Below are 21,941 nucleotides of genomic sequence, written 5' to 3'. Positions count from 1 at the left end.
AAGCCAAAGTCCAAGAGTCTCTATGCAGCTGCAGTGAGACAGGAAGTGCCAGTGGAACTGTAACTGTGACCACCAGATGGGACAATGCCAGAAAAGCCCAGCTCCAGTAGCTTCAGCAAGCTCTCCCCTCCACCAGAAAGTAATAATCTAGCTTATGACTCTCCAACTCCCTCACCTTTTCTGGACACACCGGGATAGCATAATCTGCCTGATTAGTAAAGTTAAGGTAGCTACCTCAGATCGCACAGCAACTCCAAAGCCCACATGAAAACCCGAGATTGCTTTTGTCCTTTTAGAACAACTGACTCTCCATCTGTTAGCTCAGACACCCATGATGCTCAGGGAAGAGAGGGGAATAAATGAAGGGATGGGTTGCAGGCTGGGCCTTGGGAGGGCCTGTGTGAACAATTACCAGTCAAGTCACACCACCCCACACACCCTCCCTAAAGCAGCTGGGGCTAGGGCAGTCAGAGAAGGCAGAGCCAGCCAAAACTTCCTCCTCCTCCACCTCCTCCTGCTGGATCCCCAGCCTAAGGTTCCCAGGGAAGAATACTGGATCTCTGAAAGCCTCCACCAAGGCCACAGGCTGCCTACTGAAATGTCCCAGAATCAAAAGAAGAAAATATAACACAATGCAAAAATTAGAAACAACGTTTATTGTTTATTGTTAAAATAGTGAGCTCTCATGAGAAAAGAGTATGTAAAAAGGGCCTTCCTACACCCTGGGCTTTCTCACTTATCCCAGCAGACTGGGACTGTCCTCACTGTGTAGGAGGGAAAGTTCTCCACCTGCTCCCAGAAAATTAGGCTACTCCAGTTTTACTTTTGATTACTTGCACGCATTAAAAAAAATCAAAATCCAACGATTAACAGTCTATCTCCTCCTAGGCATATATGCTCAATCCACTTGGACACAGAGGTGGGCCTCAAGTCCATATCCACATGTACAGCCCAGGATTAGATGGCACCCTAGAAATCAAATGGGTATTCCTGGCTAGGGACTGAAGAAGATCTCAGCTCCTGGTGATCTGGTTGAAAATATGCACAGTGCCTCCAGTGAGAACCTGAGATTCTCTCTTTAATGAGGAATACTTTGACTGTGGTAGGACCAGCAGTCAACTGGTAGGCAGCATTCTTGCCACAGGTAGTATCTGGTCTAGAAGCTACTTGTTCCATTTCCAAATCCTTTTAAGATCCTTTAAATTGATAAGAATGAATTCAAGTTTCAAAATGACACACTAAGTTATACAAGGTGCAGGATGTCATTAAGGCAACAGTCTCACCAAGTCCATGCACAGGGCTCTGATCCCACCATTCCCCTCCCCTTGCCCTCCAAGACTGCTTAGTTCTGCCCACTACTCCTTCTCCTCAGCGACAGCTTCCAGCATCCAGAAGCCTTGAGCAGCCTTCAGACTCACAAGTTGGGGATGGCCCAATTAAGGAACTTCATGGCAACTTCAAAGCCAAGGAAACAGGCCTGAGAGGGGGTTGGGAGGAAGAAAAAAGCCAGCAGGAATAACTATTCATAGACTATTCAAAGCACTATGCTTTGCTGGCCCTGTCAGGACCAGAGACCCTCCCTAACCCCACACCCACTCCACATCAAGGATGCAAGCTCTACTCTCTCATTTTTAAGAGGAGAAGAAAATTTATATCCCACAACTGCCCACCTCTTTTTTTTTTTTTTGAGACGGAGTTTTGCTCTTGTCACCCAGGTTGAAGTGCAATGGTACAGTCTTGGCTCACTGCAATCTCTGCCTACCGGGTTAAAGCAATTCTCCTGCCTCAGCCTCCTGAGTAGCTGGGATTACAGGCACCCGCCACCACGCCCAGCTAATTTTTTTATTTTTAGTAGAGGCGGTGTTTCCCCATGTTGGCCAAGCTGGTCTCAAACTCCTGACCTCAGATGATCCACCTGCCTTAGCCTCCCAAAGTGCTGGGATTACAGGCACTAGCCACCATGCCTGGCCTCACAACTGCCCACTTCTAATGGCCGGGTCAGGAAATCAAAGCCCCTCACCTCAGAGATCCCCAAAGGCAAATCCTCCTGACAGCTTCAGGGAAGGGAGCAAATAAGGAATGCTGTGGCTGAAGATAGGGCTTTGGGAAAACTAAGACCCCAGTCCTATCCCAGGAACAAGCAAAAGTCAGACCACATGCACCCTGCCCTGAGCCCCAGAGGGAAAGCACAGCCCTGCCAGCTACTCACCGCATTGGCTGGGAAGGCTCGGATCATCACTGCATTGAACCCTTTGTACAAGGATGTGACTCCTTCATCCCGGATCAGCTCCCTCAGCACATCTCTGAAACCATTAGGATATTTCCCAGGAGGTGCTGTGGGGCAGAACCCAATTTTTAAGGCTTCAGGAAGGAGAAACTAGTAGTTAAGTCTTCCTGAAGGGTCAGGACTAGCACAGGGAAAGGACACCTTGCAGGTCATGTGGGACCAGTCCATAGACAACAGTTCACCTTGGGACAAATGCACAAATGCCTGAATTACTTGTGCCAAGGGAGTAGAAAAGAGGGAAGAAGAATGAAACAGCTCTTCTGTTCATGTGGGGGAGGAAAAGTGGACTTGACTTCTTATCACACTTACCTTGTGTTTAGGCTGTCATGAAAATGAATCTAGGGTTCCTAGAAGGCAAATGACTGTGAGGGAGAATATTGGTCAGGCAGATGCTAGGTGCTGCCGTGGAGAGTGAGTATCCCTAGGGCCTTATGAGCTTTGCACCCCAGGATTAGCCAGTGCTGGGGACCCACTCTGCCCCTGTCCACCCCACTACCTTCCACTCACCAGTCTGGAATCGAGACTTGAGCACATCTGGGGGGATTGCCACAGCCCAGTTGAAGATCCCTGCAATGCCCCCAGCCACCAAGATCCGAGGGGCACTGAGCTCACTGACCCTGTATAACACCAACCACAGCCCGTTAGACAAAGGCTGTGAGAGTGGCATTCAGACTATCCTGCCTGTGGCAGACAGGGCAGTTACAGAGAGGCAGAAACTGGATGAAGGGAGGAGGTATAAGGCCAGTGCTGCTGGCACTCCTTGGAGGAGGTTTCATGCACCTATTTCAAATATTTGCTCCACTGGCTGAGGCACAGAGTAAGAAGAGCTAGCTGGACCTCAGCAGCCACAAGAGGAAAGCAGACATGGAGCGAGGAACAACAACTACTTCTGCTTTCAGATTCACCCACAGGAGAGGGCAATGCACCCAAGACTGGGGAAAGTGGCTTCCAAGTTATGTTTTCCTCACCTCTTTCCCTCCGGAGTGAAGACATTTTTCAGCCATTCATATGTCATGAAATACATTCCACTAGCTGGGACATCTGTTAGTGGCAAGAAAGAGGTGAATTAAAGTACATAAACTCTTCGCCAGGCATGGTGGTTCACACCTGTAATCTCAGCAATTTAGGAGGTTGAGGTAGGGGGATTGCTTGAGGCCAGGAGGTCCACGCTTGGCCTGAATTATTAGTAAAATTGTTTTTTAATTGGGTGACCAGATTTGGTTCAATTTATTTGCTTTTTAAACATTAGCCTATGGTAGTAATTTATGTAGACTAAAAAAGCATTAAAAAGAAAAAAAATGCCAGGCATGGTAGCTCATAACTGTAATCCGAGCACTTTGGGAGGCCGAGGCGGGCACATCACCTGAGGTCAGGAATTCGACACCAGTCTGGCCAATATGGCGAATGCCTCATCTCTACTAAAAATATAAAAGTGGGCTGGGCACAGTGGCTCATGCCTTTAATCCCAGCACTTGGGAGGCCGAGGCGGGCGGATCACGAGGTCAGGAGTTTGAGAACAGCCTGACCAACATGGTGAAACCCCGTCTCTATTAAAAATACAAAAATTAGCCAGGTGTGGTGGAGGGCACCTGTAATCCCAGCTACTCAGGAGGCTGAGGCAAGAGAATGGCTTGAACCTGGGAGGTGGAGGTTGCAGTGAGCCGAGACTGCGCCACTGCACTCCAGCCGGGCTGACAGAGTGAGACTCCATCTCAAAAAAAAAAAAAAAAATACAAAAATGGCCGAGCGTGGTGGCTCACACCTGTAATCCCAGCACTTTGGGAGTCCGAGGTGGGCGGATCACGAGGTCAAGAGATTGAGACCATCGTGGCCAACATGGTGAAACCCTGTCTCTACCAAAAATTAGCCGGGCATGGTGGCGCATGCCTGTAGTCCCAGCTACTCAGGAGACTGAGGCAGGAGAATTGCTAGAATCCAGGAGGTGGAGGTTGCAGTGAGCTGAGATCGAGCCACTGCACTCCAGCCTGGTGACAGAGCAAGACTCCATCTCAAAAAATAATAATACAAAAAATACAAAAATTAGCCAGGCCTGGTGGCACATGCCTGTAATCCCAGCTACTCAGGAGGCTGAGGCACAGGAATCACTTGAACCCAGAAGGTGGAGGTTGCAGTGAGCCAAGATCACACTAATGCACTCCTGGCTGGGCAACAGAGAAAGACTCTGTCTCAAAAAAAAAAGAAAAAGAATACAGTATTATTATTATTACTTTATTTTTTATTTATTTGTTTTTTTTGAGACGGAGTCTTGCTCTGTTGCCCAGGCTGGAGTGCAATGGTACAATCTTGGCTCACTGCAACCTCTCCCTCCTGGGTTCAAGCAATTCTCCTGCCTCAGCCTCCTGAGTAGCTGGGATGCATGTGCCACCACGCCCGGCTAATTTTTGTATTTTTAGTAGAGATGGGGTTTCACCACATTGGTCAGGCTGATCTTGAACTCCTGACCTCATGATCCGCCCACCTCGGCCTCCCAAAGTGCTGGGATTACAGGCGTGAGCCACCACGCCCAGCTATTATTATTTTAATGGAGACAGGGTATCACTATTTCACCCAGGCTGGTCTCGAACTCCTGGGCTCAAGTGATCCTCTCAACTCAGCCTCCCAAAGTGCTGGGATTACAAGTGTGAGCCACCACACCCGGCCCCCACAGATTTCTTGAATGTAGAAAAGCCAAGCTTGGCACTAGACCCTTCAGGGATTCCTGAGAAGTTCCTTAGCAGCCACATCCTATTTGCAACAATCAGTTTGCAGCTACGGGATGCTGCTCTGGGCCAAGCACTGGTGTAAGGGAGTACAAACACACATGATATAATTTCATTAAAGTTCCCTCAGCTGGGCTTAGTGGCTCACGCCTATAATCCTAGCACTTTGGGAGGCCAAGGCAGGTGGATCATCTGAAGTCAGGAGTTCGAGACTAGCCTGGCCAACATAGTGAAACCCTATCTCTACTAAAAGTACAAAAATTAGCCAGGCATGGTGGTGCACACCTGTAACCCCAGCTACTCAGGAGGCTGAGGCAGGAGAGTCACTTGAACCCAGGAAGTGGAGGTTGCAGTGAGCTGAGATTGTGCCACTGCACTCTAGCCTGGGTGACAGAGCAAGACTCTGTCTCAAAAAATAATAAGGCCAGGTGTGGTGGCTCACACCGGTAATCCCGGCACCTTGGGAGGCCGAGGCAGGTGGATCACCTGAGGTCAGGAGTTTGAGACCAGCCTGGCCAACATGGTGAAACCCCATCTCTACTAAAAATACAAAAAATTAGCCAGACATCGTGGCATGTGCTTGTAATCCCAGCTACTTGGGAGGCTGAAGGAGGAGAATTGCTTGAACCTGGGAGGCAGAGGCTGCAGTAAGCCAAGACTGTGCCATTGCACTCCAGCCTGGGCAACAGGAGTGAAACTCCATCTCAAAAAATAAAATAAAAATAAGTAAAAAAATAAATAAGGTTTTCTCTGAGTGTGAAAGTCCATGTGGGCAAGTGACATGCCCAGAGTTATAAGCACAGTTGTTGTATCTGGCCTTCTGCTAAGCTGCCAGCTCAGGACAAGAGTGAGACTGTCTCTGCCTTTCCTACTGCCACTAAAACAGGACATACTTCTCAAAACCAGGCAGATCACCACTGTCCCCAAGTCACTCTTTCTTCCCACTCCTCCCTCCAGAGATGATTATCTACTTGCTACTCCCCTCCAACTGTGATGCCATGACTTCTACCCCTGCAGACACTTGGGAAAGATGGAAGGTCCCCTCATCCTAATCTATGTCCCTGCTGGCCAGGGGGAGACGCTTACTGCCAGTATTGTCAGAGATGTGACATGCATGGTGCCAAGGCTAATCTGGCAATCCAGGCAAGACCTTCTGGGGCAGACCCACCTCAGGTGTCCTCCCCAGGTGACCTCAAGTGGAGGCCTCAAAGGTTACCTCGCATAAGGGTAAGCACAGTCCCTTTGTAGATGCCTCGGATCCCAAACTCCTGGTACAGCTTCTTTGCACAGTCCAAGGTACCAGTGTACTTGCTTTCTCCCGAAGAAGCCTGAATCTGGGAGGGAGGAGAGGATCATTAAGTCAGAAACAACATCAGAGTCACAGACCCAGCAGGTTACAGGAGACTACAAAGTAAGTATGGCCATTATGTGTTAGAGCAATAAAAGACTTCACTGTCAAATTGATAAGTATCTGGAATGTGTGATCTTGGGACAGGTACTATGAAATAAGGCTAGGTGAAAATATCAGAAAATATTCACATTGACTAGAAATAAAACCAACAGAAAATTTGAAAAACAAGTTGAGGAGGCCGGGCGTGGTGGCTCATGCCTATAATCCCAGCACTTTGGGAAGCTGAGGCAGGCAGGTCACCTGGGGTCAGGAGTTTGAAACCAGCCTGGCCAACACAGTGAAACCCTGTCTCTACGAAAAATACAAAAATTAGCTGGGCATGGTGGTGGGCGCCTGTAGTCAGCTGCTCAGGAGGCTGAGGCAGGAGAATCGCCTGAACTTGGGAGGCAGAGGTTGCAGTTAGAAAACATATTGTACCACTGCACTCCAGCCTGGGCAGCAGAGTAAGATTCTTTCTCAAAATTTAAAAATAAAAAATAAGTTGAGGAAATCTGTCAAACACAATAAAGCTATTTGGAAGGTCTAAAAAGGAAGCGACAAATACTTTTCCTTCAACAAATATCCCCTGAAGACCCACTGCATTCCAAGCCTACCTGGTCATGAGGGTTGGTTAAGAAAAGGTGAACAGAAAATTTCACTCAGAGCTCTAAGTGCCCAGACAAGGGTCCTGTTCAGAGAAGGCTCCTATGCAGAGCCAGAGGAGGGCCAAAGAGAGGCTCCTACCCCGCCCCTGAGAGCCAAGAACCTGGGGGTAGGCAGGGGTAATCCCAGGAAAGATCTGAAAGACAGCTCCGTGCAGGATCCACACAGGGATCCCGCTTGTTCAAGACCAAGAGGAGTCAGAATACACAAGAGCATCAACCAAACAATAATAAAAGCTGGAAAGGGAGTTCAGGTTTAACAGTTCCAAAGAGAAACACAAATACATAAACCAAATAGCTTTCTTACGTATCAGGATTAATCAGTTAAAAAATAATAGAAAAGGCCGGGCACGGTGGCTCACACCTGTAATCCCAGCACTTTGGGAAGCTGAGGCGGGCAGATCACGAGGTCAGAAGTTTGAGACCAGCCTGACCAACACGGTGAAACCCTGTCTCTACTAAAAATACAAAAATTAGCCAGGCGTGGTGGCGCATGCCTGTAATCTCAGCTACTCAGGAGGCTGAGGCAGGAGAATCGCTTGAACCCAGGAGGCGGAGTTTGCAGTGAGCCGAGATCGTGCCACTGCACACCAGCCTGGGAGACAGAGCACAACTCTATCTCAATCAATCAATCAATAAAAGAAATGGATCCCATTCAAAATAGCAATAAAAGCTGGGCACGGTGGCTCACACCTGTAATCCCAGCACTTTGGGAGGCCAAGGCAGGCAGATCACCTGAGGCCAGGAGTTCGAGACCAGCCTGGCCAACATGGTAAGACCCCCATCTCTACTAAAAATACAAAACTTAGCTGGGCGTGGTGGCAGATGCCTGTAATCCCAGCTACTCAGGAGGCTGAGGCAGGAGAATGACTTGAACCTGGGAGGCGGAGGTTGTAGTGAGCCTAGATTGCACCACTCCACTCCAGCCTGGGTGACAGAGTAAGACTCTGTCTCAAAAAAAAAAAAAAAAAAAAAAAAAAAAAGCAACAAAATATATGTGAATTAAGCAATAGGCTTTGTATAAATAAAACTCTAAAATATCTGAGGATTACAAAATAAGAGATCAATAAAAAGAGTCCTAATTCTAGTTGGGAAAAGTTTTCAATAAGAAAGATTTCTATTTTTCTAAAAATAATAAATGTAAGATAATGTCAATTGAGTATCAATGTTTTTTTTTTTTTTTTGGTATAACTTCCCCAAAGTATCCGGACATATGTACCTGGTATGTCTGAGGAACAGAAGGAAGGTCACGTTATCTGAGAATGCTGGAGCCAATTCACAGTGACCTGGGGGGCCGTGGAGGATTGGGCATAGGAATAACATATTTACAGAATCCTATCATTGTTATGTATGTACAGACTGTAAGAAGGGAAACAAGTAAGGAGGCCCTCACTGTCATCCAGGACAGTGATGAAGGTGGCCTGAAGTAGTATGGCCGCAATGGAGATGGTGTGAAGGGATGGATTTGGGATAATGTTGAAAGCCAGCATAATTGCTCAACAGATGGAATCTAAACCATGGGAGAAAAACAAGATTTAGGAGGACTCCTGGGCTATAAGCCTGAATAATTACAAGGATACTATTGTCCCAAATGAACTGGAAAATGCTGAGAGTAGAGGAGGTACAGGGAAGACCAGGAGTTCAGTTTTGTACATGATGACTTTGAGGCACCTATTAGCACCCACATAGAAATGTTGGATAAACTAGTCTGGAGTTCAGGAAAAGTCTGAGTTGGAGATATAATTTTTTTTTTTTTTTTTTTTTGAGACGGAGTCTTGCTCTGTCACCAGGCTGGGGTGCAGTAGTGCAATCTCAGCTCACTGCAACCTCCGCCTCCTGGGTTCAAGTGATTCTTCTGCCTCAGCCTCCCAAGTAGCTGGGACTACAGGCACGCGCCACCACATCTAGCTAATTTTTGTATTTTTAGTAGAGATGGGGTTTCACCATGTTGGCCAGGACAGTCTCTATCTCTTGACCTCGTGATCCATTCACCTCGGCCTCCCAAAGTGCTGGGATTACAGGCGTGAGCCACGGCGCCCAGCAGAGATATAAATTTGAGTCATCAGCATAAAAATGGTGTCTAAAAGTTATGAGACAAGGCTGGATGCGGTGACTTACTCCTGTAATCTCAGCACTCTGGGAGGCTGAAGTGGGCAGATCACTTGAGGCCAGAGTTCCAGACCAGCCTGGTCAACACGGTAAAACCCTGTTTCTAAAAAAAAAAAAAAGTCCCCCAAAATTAGCTGGGTGTGTGCCTGTAGTCCCAGCTACTTGGGAGGCTGAGGTACAAGAATCACTTGAACCCAGGAGGCCTGGGTTGCAGTGAGCTGATATCGCGCCACCGCACTCCAGCCTGGGAGACAAAGCGAGACCCTGTCTCAAACAAAAAAAAAAAAAAAAAAAAAAAAAGAAAAGAAAGGTAAGTACTGAGAACTAACCACTGAAGTGTAAAAGTCACTAGTGACCAGCTGGGCATGGTGGCTCACGCCTGTAATCCCAGCACTTTGGGAAGCCGAGGCAGGTGGATCACGAGGTCAGGAGATGGAGACCATCCTGGCCAACATGGTGAAACCCCATCTCTACTAAAAATACAAAAAAAAAAAAGTAGCTGGGCCTGGTAGTGTGTGCCTGTAATCCCAGCTACTCGGGAGGCTGAGGCAGGAAAATCGCTTGAACCAGGGAGTCGGAGGTTGCAGTGAGCTGAGATCGCGCCACTGCACTCCAGCCTGGCGACAGAGCGAGACTCTGTCTCAAAAAAAGGAAAAAAAAAAGTCACTAGTGACCTTGATAAAACCACTTTATTTGCAGTTGTGAGGCAAAAGCCAGATTGGAGCAGGTTTAACAATTAGAGAAGAGGAACTGGAAATGGCAGGTAGAAAAAAACAAGAAACAGGCTGGTGTGGCAGCTCACGTCTGTAATCCCAGCACTTTGGGAGGCCAAGGTGGGTGGATCACCTGAGGTCAAGAGTTCAAGACCAGCCTGGCCAATAAGGCAAAACCCCATCTCTACTAAAAGTACAAAAATTAGCAGGGCGTGGTGGTGTGCACCTGTATTCCCAGCTACTCGGGAGGCTGAGGCAGGAGAATCGCTGGAACCTGGGAAGCAGAGGTTGCAGTGAAACGAGATCATGCCACTGCATTCCAGCCTGGGTGACAGAGCAAGACTCCATCTCAAAAAAAACAAGAAACAACTTTTTCAAAGAGCTTTTGTGTAAGAGGGAGCAAAGTCATGAAGCATAGAGATTGGTGTGGAAAAGACTAGAGAGAAGTTTTTTTGAGACAGGTTCCCACTCTGTTGCCCAGGCTCGAGTACAGTGGCATGATCTCTGCTCACTGCAGCCTCAACTTCCTGTGCTCAAACAATCCTCCCACCTCAGACTCCTGAATAGCTAGGACTACAGGTGCATGCCACCACACCTATTTTTTTTTCTTTTTTTGAGACGGAGTTGCAATCTTCTAGCCCAGACTGGAGTGCAATGGTGCGATCTTGACTCACTGCAACCTCTGCCTCCCAGGTTCAAGCAATTCTCCTGTCTCAGACTCCCGAGTAGCTGGGATTACAGGCACTTGCCACCATGCCTGGCTAATTTCTTGTATTTTTAGTAGAGATGGGGTTTCATCATTTTGGCCAGGCTGGTCTTGAACTCCTGACCTCAGATGATTCACCCACCTCGGCCACCCAAAGTGCTGGGATTACAGGTGTGAGCCACCGCGCCTGGCCCATGTATGGCTAATTTTTGTATTTTTTTGTAGAGATGGGGTTTTGCCATGTTGCCCAGGCTGGTCTCAAACTCCTGGGCTCGGGTGATCCATACACCTCAGCTTCCAAAAGTGCTGAGATTATAGGTGTAAGCCACCGTGCCCAAAGTTTGTTTGTTTTTGGTTTTTTTTTTTTTTGTGATGGAGTTTCACTCTTGTTGCCCAGGCTGCAGTGCAGTGGCGAGATCTTGGTTGACCACAATCTCTGCCTCCCGTATTCAAGCGATTCTCCTGCCTCAGCCTCCCAAGTAGCTAGGATTACAGGATGCGCCACCATGCCTGGCTAATTTTTTTTTTTTTGTATTTTTAGTAGAGATGGGGTTTCTCCATATTGGTCAGGCTGGTCTTGAACTCCTAACCTCAGGTGATCCACCCACCATGGCCTCCCAAAGTGCTGGGATTACAGGCGTGAGCCACTGCACCTGGCCCAAAGTTTGTATTTTTAAGATGAAAAATGCAAGCATGTTTATGCCTTTATTCCCGATGAGAATGATCAAGTGGAGAGCAAAAACTGATGTCAGTAGCTGAGGGGAAAAAAAAAAAACCATGTCTATGGCTGGGCAAGAGGGGATGGGATCCAGTGCACAAAGAGGCCTGGGATCAAGCAGAAGCACAGGCCATCCTTGGTAGAAACAAGCAGGGCGGCCGGGCATGGTGGCTCACGCCTGTAATCCCAACACTTTGGGAGGCAGAGGCAGGCGGATCATCTGAGGTCGGGAGTTCGAAACCAGCCTGACCAACATGGAGAAACCCTGTCTTTACTAAAAATACAAAAATTAGCTGGGCGTGGAGACGCATGCCTGTAATCCCAGCTACTCGGGAGGCTGAGGCAGGAGAATTACTTGAACCCGGGAGGCGGAGGTTGCGGTGAGCCGAGATGGCGCCACTGCACTCCAGCCTAGGCAACAAGAGCAAAAACTCCGTCTCAAAAAAAAAAAGAAAAGAAAAGAAACAAGCAGGGCGGCAGCAGGTAGGTACATGGAGGTAGCAGAAGGCATCTGGTGAAATCCTCTTCTGATGGTTTCCATTTTCTCAGTGAAGTCAGAAACCAGCTCATCCACTGAGAAGGTGGGGGGTTGAGAAGAGGAGAGGTACGAAGCGGTCACACAGCAGAGTAGGAGGGTGCAAGAAAAGAGTAGGGCTAAGTGAATGTCTGATGTAGGAGTAGAAAAGGACTTCAGGCACAGACAAAATGGAAGAAGCCATAAGGGAAAAGAGCGATGGACAAAGCCACTGAACACAAACATTCCCTAGGTCAAAATCAATAGATAGACTTCTACTTCTGGCAAGATGGAGTAGATGTACTGTTCCCTATACCTCCTGCTAAGTACAACCAAAAAACTCTGGATGTTATATTTAAAATAAACATATGAAGGGTCTGAAAGTTTGGACCAACGGCAGCAGAGAAACCTTGGGACTTGAGGAATGAGATAGTGGTGAGTTCCTTGGGTTTTCCTTTTACCCTGCATATGTCAGCTGAAAAAGCTGACAATCCAAAAATATCAAAAGGTACAAACCAAAAAGAAGCCCCAACAAAAGCATGCATTCTCTACAAAAAGGACCAGGAAAGGTCCTCTGCTCCAGCCAAACACCATTTAAAAAGCTGTGACCCCACCCACACCAGCAAAGACTTAGTGAGAAGCATAGACTTTCACCTTTATGGAATTGTAATGAAGTACCCAACATGTTACCAGCGTGGAGTCAGAGAAAGCCAAATAAGAAATTAGGGGAAGGGCTGCAGCCAAGGCCTTGTGCAGCCCTGCACCCTTCTCTTTAAAAATAAATTAAATTAAAACAAAGGAATTAGGACTTGCATCCCTGACAGCTGGTACCAGCACCTTGCCACCCTAGAGTGCTAGTGGACACACTGGAACTCCCACACTTACCCAGCAATAAAAAGGAGCACCCCATCGTCAGGTGTCAACAGAGGCCAAGTAGGAACCTTGATTTCTGCCTCCACCTAGCTGTAATGAGGCTGCATCCTTCCCTTCCTGCTGGAGCAGTATCAGAAAAACCCTCAACTCAATATGTAAATATCCAGGTTGCAATTGAAAAATCACTTGTCATATTCAAAACAAAGAAGACCTCAAACTGAAAGAAAAAAAGACTAGCAATATTTGCCAACACCAAGATGTCAGAGACATTAGAATTATCTGACAAAGATTTTAAAGCAGCCATGATAAAAATCCTTCAATGAGCAATTATGAACATGCTTGAAAAAAATTTTTTGGCTGGGCACGGTGGCTCATGCCTGTACTCCGAGCACTTTGGGAGGCGAAGGTAAGTTGATCACGAGGTCAGGAGATCGAGGTGACCGACCTCAGGTGATATGCCCACCTCAGCCTCCCAAAGTGGGATTACAGGCATGAGCCATTGTGCCGGCCGAAAAACCTTTTTTTTAAACAGGCCAGGTACGGTGGCTCATGGCTATAATCCTAGCATTCTGGGAGGTCAAGGTGGGAGGATCACTTGATCCCAGGAGTTGGAGATCAGCCAGGGCAATAAAGCGAGACCCCGTTTCTACAAAAAGTTAGCCAGGCCGGGTGACACCTGTAGTCCCAGCTAATAGGAGGCTGAGGCAGGAAGATCACTTGAACCCCAGAGTTTGAGGATGCAGTAAGCCATTATCAGACCACTACACTCCAGCCATGCAGCAGGGTGAGACTCTGTCTCTAGAAAAAAGAGAAAGAAGAAAAGAAGCCAGGCATGGTGGCTCATACCTGTAATTCTAGCACTTGGGGAGGCCAAAGTGGGCAGATTGCTTGATCCCAGGAGTTTGAGACCAGCCTGGTTAACAAAGGAAGAGCCTATCTCTACAAAAAACTAAAAAGTTAGCCAGGTGTGGTGATACATGTCTGTAGGCCCAGCTACCCAGGGGCTAGGTGAGAGGATCGCTTGAGCCTGGGAGATCAAGCTACAGTTAGCTGTGATGCATGCCTCTGCAGTTTAGCCTAGGCATTGTCTCAAAAAAAAGGAAATAGGCTTGGCATGGTGGCTCTCACCTATAATCCCAGCACTTTGGGAGGCCGAGGCGGACAGATCACTTGAGGTCAGGAATTTGAGACCAGCCTGGCCAACATGGTGAAACCCAATCTCTACCAAAAAATGCAAAAATTAGCCAGGGGTGATGGCATGAACCTGTAGTCCCAGCTACTCGGGAGGATGAGGCAGGAGAGTCGCTTGAACCCAGGAGGCAGAGGTTGCAGTGAGCCAAGATCATACACCTGGGCAACAGAGTGACACCCTGTCTCAAAAAAAAAAAAAATTTTTTTTTTCTTAAATAAAACTGTCCCTATTTCCGAATGACATGGTTGTCTATGTAGGAAATCCCAAGGAATCTTAAAAAAAAAAAAAATCATAGAACTAATAAGGAAGTTCAGAAAGGTTGTAGGATACAAGATTATACAAAAATCAATCAATTGTGTTTCCCAAACAAGCAATGAACATGTGGACAACCAAATAAAATTATAATATCATTTACAACACCATTTTACAAGGCAAACAGAAAAAGAAACACTTAGGTGTAAATATAAGAAAACCTGAAAACTACACAATGCTGATGAAAGAAATCAAATTTTTCTTTTTTTTTTTTTTTTTTTTTGAGGCAGTATCTCAACTTTGTCATCTCCTGGGTTCAAGCTGTCTTCCTGCCCTAGCCCACCACGTAGCTGGGACTACAGGCATGCAACACCATGCCCAGCAAATTTTTTTTTTTTAAGAGATGGGGTTTCGCTATATTGCCCAGGCTGGTCTCAAACACCCGAGCCCCAAGCAATCCACCTGCCTTTGCCTCCCAAAGCGCTAGGATGAGAGGCCACCAAGCTTGGCCAGAAATCAGATTCTTTTTTTTTTTTTTTTTTGAGATAGGGTCTCACTCTATCATCCAGGCCAGAGTGCAGTAGTGCAGTGGCATGATCTCGGCTCACTGCAACCTCCACCTCCCGAGTTCAAGTGATTCTCGTGCCTCAGCCACCAGAGTGGCTGGGATTACAGGCCTGCACCACCATGCATGGCTAATTTTTGTATTTTTATTAGACACGGGGTTTTGCCATATTGGCCAGGCTGGTCTCAAACTCCTGGCCTCATGTGATCCACCTGCCTCAGCTTCTCAAAATGCTGGGATTACAAGCGTGAGCCACCATGCCCGGCCAGAAATCAGATTTTTAAATTAATGGAAAGATATACCATTCTTCCTGGATTGGAGGATTCAAAATAATAAAGGTGTCAATTCTGCCCGAATTGATCTGTACGTTTAACATAATTCCTATCAAAATCCCAGCAAGATTTTTCTAAATTTTCTAAATTATCCTACAATTTATGTGGAAAGACAAAGGAGTAGAAAATTGTTCTAGGAGGCTAGAAAAATTTAAAAAAAAAAGAGACAGCATCAAGTGGGAGGAATAAGTCTGTTGAATTTCAAGGTTTATTATACACAGCTATAGTTATCAAGACTGTGTGGTGTTGCTGAAAAGATAGACATATAGATAAATGGAGTAGAATAGAGAAACAGGCTGGGCGCAGTGACTCACGCCTGTAATCCCAGCACTTTGGGAGGCTGAGGTGGGCGGATCACCTGAAGTCGGGAGTTCGAGACCAGCCTGACCAACGTGGAGAAACCCCATCTCTTCTAAGAATACAAAATTAGCCGGGCATGGTGGCGCATGCCTGTAATCCCAGCTACTCAGGAGACTGAGGCAGGAGAATCGCTTGAACCCAGGAGGCAGAGGTTGTGGTGAGCCAAGGTCGCACCATTGCACTCCAGCCTGGGCAACAAAGAGCGAAACTCCATCTCAAAAAAAAAAAAAAAGAGAGAGAGAAACAAATCACACAAATATGTCCAATTGATTCGTTTTTTTGAGACGGGGTCTCACTCCGTCACCCAGGGTTTAGTGCAGTGGCACAATCCTGGCTCACTGCAGCCTTAACTTCCTGGGCTGATCCTCACACCTCACCACCCCCAAGTAGCTGGGACTACAGGTGCATACCACCATGCCCAGCTAATTTTTTTTTTTTTTTTTTTTAGAGATGGGGTTTTGCCTTGCCACACAAACTGGTCTCAGCCTCATGGGCTCAAGCAATCCACCACCCTTGGCCTCTCAAAGTCCTGGGATCACAGGTGTGAGCCATTCTGCCTGGCCTGCCCAATGATTTTTTTTTTTTTTTTAAGACAGTATTGCTCTGTTGCCCAGGCTGGAGTGCAGTGGCACAATCTTGGCTCACTGCAACCTCCACCTCTCAGGTTCATGCAATTCTCCTGCCTCAGCCTCCCGAGTAACTGGGATTACAGGTGCACGCCACCATGCCTGGATAATTTTGTATTTTTAGTAAAGCCAGGGTTTTACCATGTTGGCCAGGCTGATCTCAAATTCCTGACCTCAAGTGATCCACCCATCTTGGCCTCCCAAAGTGCTGGGATTACAGGTATGAGCCACCATGCCCGGCCCCCAGTTGATTTTTTAAAAGGTGCAAACACAATTCAGTGGAATGAAGACAGTCTTTTCAATAAATGATATAAGCAGAGGTCAAAGGTAAAAGAAAAAAAAAAGAACTCTGTCCTACTACTCATATATTATACAAAAATTGGTCAGGCGTGGTTGCTCACACCTGTAATCCCAGCACTTTGGGAGGCCAAGGCAGGAGGAATGCTTGAGCCCAGGAGTTCGAGATTAGCCTGAGCAACATGGCAAGACCCAATCCTTACAAAAAAAAAAAAAAAAAAGGTGTTTAATTAGCTGTTTTTGGTGGCACATGCCTGTAATCCCAGCTACTCAGGAGGCTGAGGCAGAAGAACTGTTTGAGCCCAGGATGCTGAGGCTGCAGAGAGCCATGATTTTACCACCGCACTTCAGCCTGGGCAATAGAGTAACACCTTGTCTCAAAAACAAAAACAAATTGACTCAAATGAGGTCACAGGCTTGAACGTAAAATATAAAATGATAAATAAAACCTGTAGAAGGCCCGGGTGTGGTGGCTCATGTCTGTAATCCCAGCACTTTGGGAGGCCAAGACGGGCAAATCACCTAAGGTCAGGAGTTGGAGACCAGCCTGGCCAACATGGTGAAACCCCATCTCTACTAAAAATACAAAAACTAGCTGGGTGTGGTGGTGTGTGCCTATAATCCCAGCTACTGGGGAGGCTGAGGCAGGAGAATCGCTTGAATCTGGGAGGCAGGGGTTGTAATGGGCCAAGATCACGCCACTGCCCTCCAGCCTGGGCAACAAAGCAAGACTCCGTCTCAAAAAAATAAAATACGCCAGGCGTGGTGGCTCATGCCTGTAGTCCTACCACTTTGGGAGGCCGAGGCAGGTGGATCGCTTGAGGCCAGTTCAAGACCGGCCTAGCGGCTGGGCGCAGTGGCTTATGCCTATAATCCCAGCACTTTGGGAGGCCAAGGAGGGGGGATCATGAGGTCAGGAGACCGAGACCATCCTGCCCAACATGGTGAAACCCCGTCTCTACTGCAAATACAAAAATGAGCTGGGTGTGGTGGTGTGTGCCTGTAATCCCAGCTACTTGAGTGGCTGACGCAGGAGAATCGCATGAACCCAGGAGGCAGAGGCTGCAGTGAGGAGAGATGGCGCCACCGCACTCCAGCCTGGGCGACAGAGTGAGATAATGCCTTAAAAAAAACAAAATAAAATAAAACTTGTAGAAAAAAAATATAAGAAAATCTTCAGGATCTAGGTTTAAGTAAAGAATTCTTAGACTGGCCAGGCACGGTGGCTCACACCTATAATCCCAGCACTTTGGGAGGCGGAGGTGGGCAGATTACGAAGTCAGGAGATCGAGACCATGGAGAAACCCCGTCTCTACTAAAAAAATACAAAAAAATTAGCCGGGCGTGGTGGCAGGCGCCTGTAGTCCCAGCTACTCAGGAGGCTGAGGCAGGAGAATGGCGTGAACCCGGGAGGTGGAGCTTGCAGTGAGCCGAGACTGCGCCACTGCACTCCAGCCTGGGCGACAGAGCAAGACTCCGTCTCAAAAAAAAACAAAAAAAGAATTATTAGACTTAGGGCGAGCATGATGGCTCAGTCCTATAATCCCAGCACTTTGGGAGGCCGAGGAGGCGGGTGAATCACCTGAGGTCAGGAGTTCAAGACCAGCCTGGCCAACATGGCAAAACCTTGTCTCTACTAAAAATACAAAAATTAGCCAGGCATGATGGCGCATGCCTGTAATCCCAGCTACCTGGGAGGCTGAGGCAGGAGAATAGCTTGAACCCGGGAGGAGGAGGTTGTGGTGAGCTGAGATTGTGCCACTGCACTCCAGCTTGAGCGACAGAGCAAGATTCCATCTCTAAATAAATAAATAAAAATAAAAAATTAACCCGGCATGGAGGAACACACCTGTCGTCCCAGCTACTTGGGAGGCTGAGGCAGGAGGATCACTTGAGCCCAGGAGATCAAGGTTACATTGTGCTATGATCACACCACTGCACTCCAGTCTAGGCAACACAGTGAGACCTTGTCCAAAAAAAAAAAAAAATACTAAACTAGAGATACAACTACAATAAAACTCAACAATTGCATTCCTAGGCATTTATCCCAGAGAAATGGAGAAATGAAGACTTACTTTCTGACAAAAGCCTCTGTGTACAAATGTTTACGGCATCTTTATTCCTAAAAACCTCAAACTAGAAACAACACAGATGCTGTTAGGTGGAAGAATAGTTAAATTATGATAATCCACACCATGACTACTATTCAGCAATAAAAATGAATGCAGTATTCATATATGTGATAATACAAATGAATCTCTAGAAAATTATGCTGAGGGCTGGGCATGGTGGCTCACACCTGTAATCTCAGCACTTTGGGAGGCAGAGGCAGGAGGATCACTTAAGGTCAGGAGTTCAAGACCAGGCTGGCCAACATGGTGAGACCCCCCCCCCACGGCCCCCATCTCTACTAAAAATACAAAAATTAGCCAGGCTTGCTGGTGCATGCCTGTAATCCCACAGGAGGCTGAGGCAGGAGGATCTCTTGAAACCAGGAGGCAGAGGTTAAAGTGAACCGAGATCGTGCCATTGCACTCCAGCCTGGGCAACAGAATGAGACTCCGTCACAGAAAAAAAAAAAAAAAATTATACTGAGTTTATTTATTTATTTATTTGACTTATTTATTTATTTTTGAGACAGAGTCTCACTCTGTCGCCCAGGCTGGAGTGCAGTGGTGCAATCTCGGCTCACTGCAACCTTCACCTCCCAGGTTCAAGCAATTCTCTGCCTCTGCCTCCCAAGTAGCTGGGATTACAGACACCTGCTACCACACCTGGCTAATTTTTGTATTTTTCGTAGAGATGGGGTTTCACCATCTTGGCCAGGCTGGTCTTGAACTCCTGACCTCGTGATCCACCCCCTCGGCCTCCTAAAGTGATGGGATTACTGGTGTGAGCCACCGCACCCGGCCTATTTATTTATTTTTTAATTTATTTTTTGATTTATTTTTTCACTTTGTCACCCAGGCTAGAGTGCAGTGGCACGATCTTGGCTCACTGCAACCTCCGCCTCCCAGGTTCAAGCAATTCTTGTGCCTTAGCCTCCTGAGTAGCTGGGATTACAGGCGTGCACAACCATACCTGGCTAATTTTTGTATTTTTGGTAGAGACAGGGTTTCTCCATCTAGGCCAAGCAGGTCTCAAACTGCTGACCTCAGGTGATCAACCCGCCTCGGCCTCACAAAGCGCTGGAATTACAGGTGTAAGCCACTGTGCCTGGCCAATGCTGAGTTTAAAATCCAATCCATGCTGGGCATGATGGCTCATGTCTGTAATCCCAGCACGTTGGGAGGCCAAGGCAGACAGACCACTTGAGCTCAGGAGTTTCAAGGCCAGCCTGGGCAACATGGTAAAACCCCATCTCTAAAAAAATAATAAAAAAATCCAGCCACTGCACTACAGAGACTGGGTGACAGACAGCCAGACCCTGTCTCAAAAATAAAGAAATAAATTTAAAAAATTTTTAAAGCCAATCCAGGCCAGGCGCGGTGGCTCACGCCTGTAATCCCAACACTCTGGGATGCTGAGGCGGGTGGATCACCTGAGGTCAGGAGTTTGAGACCAGCCTGGCCAACATGGTGCAACCCCATCTCTACTAAAAATACAAAAATTAGCCAGACGAGGTGGCAAGCGCTGTAATCTCAGCTACTGGGGAGGCTGAGGCAGGAGAATCGCTTGAACCCAGGAAGAGGAGGTGGCAGTGAGCTGAGATCGTGCCACTGATCTCTAGCCTGGGAAACAAGAGCAAGACTCCATCTCAAAAAAAAAAAAAAAAAAAAAAAAAAAAGCCAGTCCGAAGACTTTACATACTGTACAATTCCATTCATATAACATTGTTTTTCTGTTTTGTCTTTCTTTTTGTTTTTCAGATGGAGTTTCACTCTTGTTGCTCAGGCTGGAGTGCAATAGCACGATCTTGGCTCACTGAAAACTCCGCCTCCCGGATTCAAGTGATTCTCCTGCCTCAGCCTCCCGAGTAGCTGGGATTACAAGCATGCACCACCACTCCTGGCTAATTTTTGTATTTTTAGTAGAGACGGGGTTTCACCATGTTGGTCAGGCTGGTCTCAAACTCCTGACCTTAGGTGATCTGCCCTCCTCGACCTCCCAAAGTGCTGGGATTACAGGCGTGAGCCACTGCATTCAGTCTCATATAATATTTTTAAAATATAAAAAAAATTATAGAAGTGATTACACTCTAAGGGCTCTGAGATTTTGGACAAATGTTAGAAACACATGGCTGAGCACAGTGGATCATGCCTGTATTCCCAGCACTTTGGGAGGCCATGGTGGGTGGATCACCTCAGGTCAGGAGTTCAAGACCACCCTGATCAACATGGCAAAATCCTGTCTCCATTAAAAATACAAAAATTAGCCAGGCGTGGTGGTGGGCGCCTGTAGTCCCACCTACTCGGGAGGCTGAGGCAGGAGAATCACTTGAAGCCAGGAGGCAGAGGTTGCAGTGAGCCCAAATCATACCACTGCACTCCAGTCTAGGCAACAGAGTGAGACCCTGTCTCAAAAAAATAGAAAAGAGGCCAGGCGCGGTGGCTCACAGGCCAGGCACAGTGGCTCACTCCTGTAATCCCAACACTTTGGGGAGGCTGAGTCAGGCGGATCACCTGAGGTCAGGAGTTCGAGACCAGCCTGACCAATATGGAGGAACCCCATCTCTACTAAAAATACAAAATTAGCAGAGCATGCCTGTAATCCCAGCTATTCAGGAGGCTAAAGCAGAAGAATTGCTTGAACCCATGAGGCAGAGGTTGCGGTGAGCCAAGTAGTGCAATGGCGCCATTGCACTCCAGCCTGGACAACAAGAGTGAAATTCCATCTCCAAAAATACAGGAAAAAAAGAAAAGAGGGTTGGGCACGGTGGCTCACTCCTGTAATCCCAGCACTTTGGGAGGCCGAGGCGGGTGGGTCACAAGGTCAGGAGATCGAAACCATCCTGGCCAACATGGTGAAACCCCATCTCTACTAAAATACAAAAAATTAGCCAGGCGTGGTGGCACACGCCTGTAGTCTCAGCTACTTAGGAGGCTGAGGCAGGGGAATAGCTGGAAGCCAGGAGGCGGAGGTTGCAATAAGCTGAGATCATGCCACTGCATTCCAGCCTGGCGACAGAGCAAGACTCTGTCTCAAAAAAAAAAAAAAAAAAAAAAAAGAAAAGAAAAGAGAAAGAAAAAAAAGAAAGACATGACATCTCGGGCAGAAGCAGCCTCCGTTCTAAATTTGATAAGACATGACTCACCTTTCAGAGTTCCTGAAATGGTTGCTAATAAGGGTGGGTAGGCCTAGGCTGACGCGTTACACTTGTGACATTTTGGTTGGTTTGTTATAATGTACTAGTTCTTGATTCTACTATGATTGCTTCTGTTTCTGAAAACCTTGAAATAGGCCGGGCGCGGTGGCTTACGCCTGTAATCCTAGAACTTTGGGAGGCTGAGGCAGGCAGATCACAAGGTCAAGAGATAGAGACCATCCTGGCCAACATGGTGAAACCCCATCTCTACTAAAAATACAAAAATTAGGTGGGTGTGATGGCACGTGCCTGTGGTCCCAGCTACTCAGGAGGCTGAGGCAGGAGAATCGCTTGAACCTGGGAGGCAGAGGTTGCAGTGA

At 47.3% G+C, this 21,941-nt stretch overlaps 1 protein-coding gene across 3 annotated transcripts in view; it reads right to left on the bottom strand.

Moving 5' to 3' along the window:
• Positions 1 to 637: 637 nt before the first annotated feature.
• The window catches only part of SLC25A20 (solute carrier family 25 member 20), a 57,020-nt gene continuing 35,716 nt past the window's right edge, over positions 638 to 21,941 (bottom strand). For 2 of the 3 annotated variants that reach the window (XM_054550353.2, XM_054550352.2), the window contains exons 6-10: positions 6,224 to 6,341; positions 3,256 to 3,328; positions 2,795 to 2,904; positions 2,210 to 2,334; positions 638 to 1,477 (exon numbers count right to left, since the gene is read on the bottom strand). In XM_054550353.2, coding sequence (XP_054406328.1) covers positions 1,415 to 1,477; positions 2,210 to 2,334; positions 2,795 to 2,904; positions 3,256 to 3,328; positions 6,224 to 6,341 — 489 coding nt within the window. In that variant the 3' untranslated portion in view covers positions 638 to 1,414. 3 annotated transcript variants of the gene reach the window in all.

The sequence above is a fragment of the Pongo abelii genome, chromosome 2, assembly GCF_028885655.2.
Source record: "Pongo abelii isolate AG06213 chromosome 2, NHGRI_mPonAbe1-v2.0_pri, whole genome shotgun sequence".
Classification (NCBI taxonomy): Eukaryota; Metazoa; Chordata; class Mammalia; order Primates; family Hominidae; genus Pongo; species Pongo abelii.
This window is presented reverse-complemented; position numbering and strand designations above follow the sequence as displayed.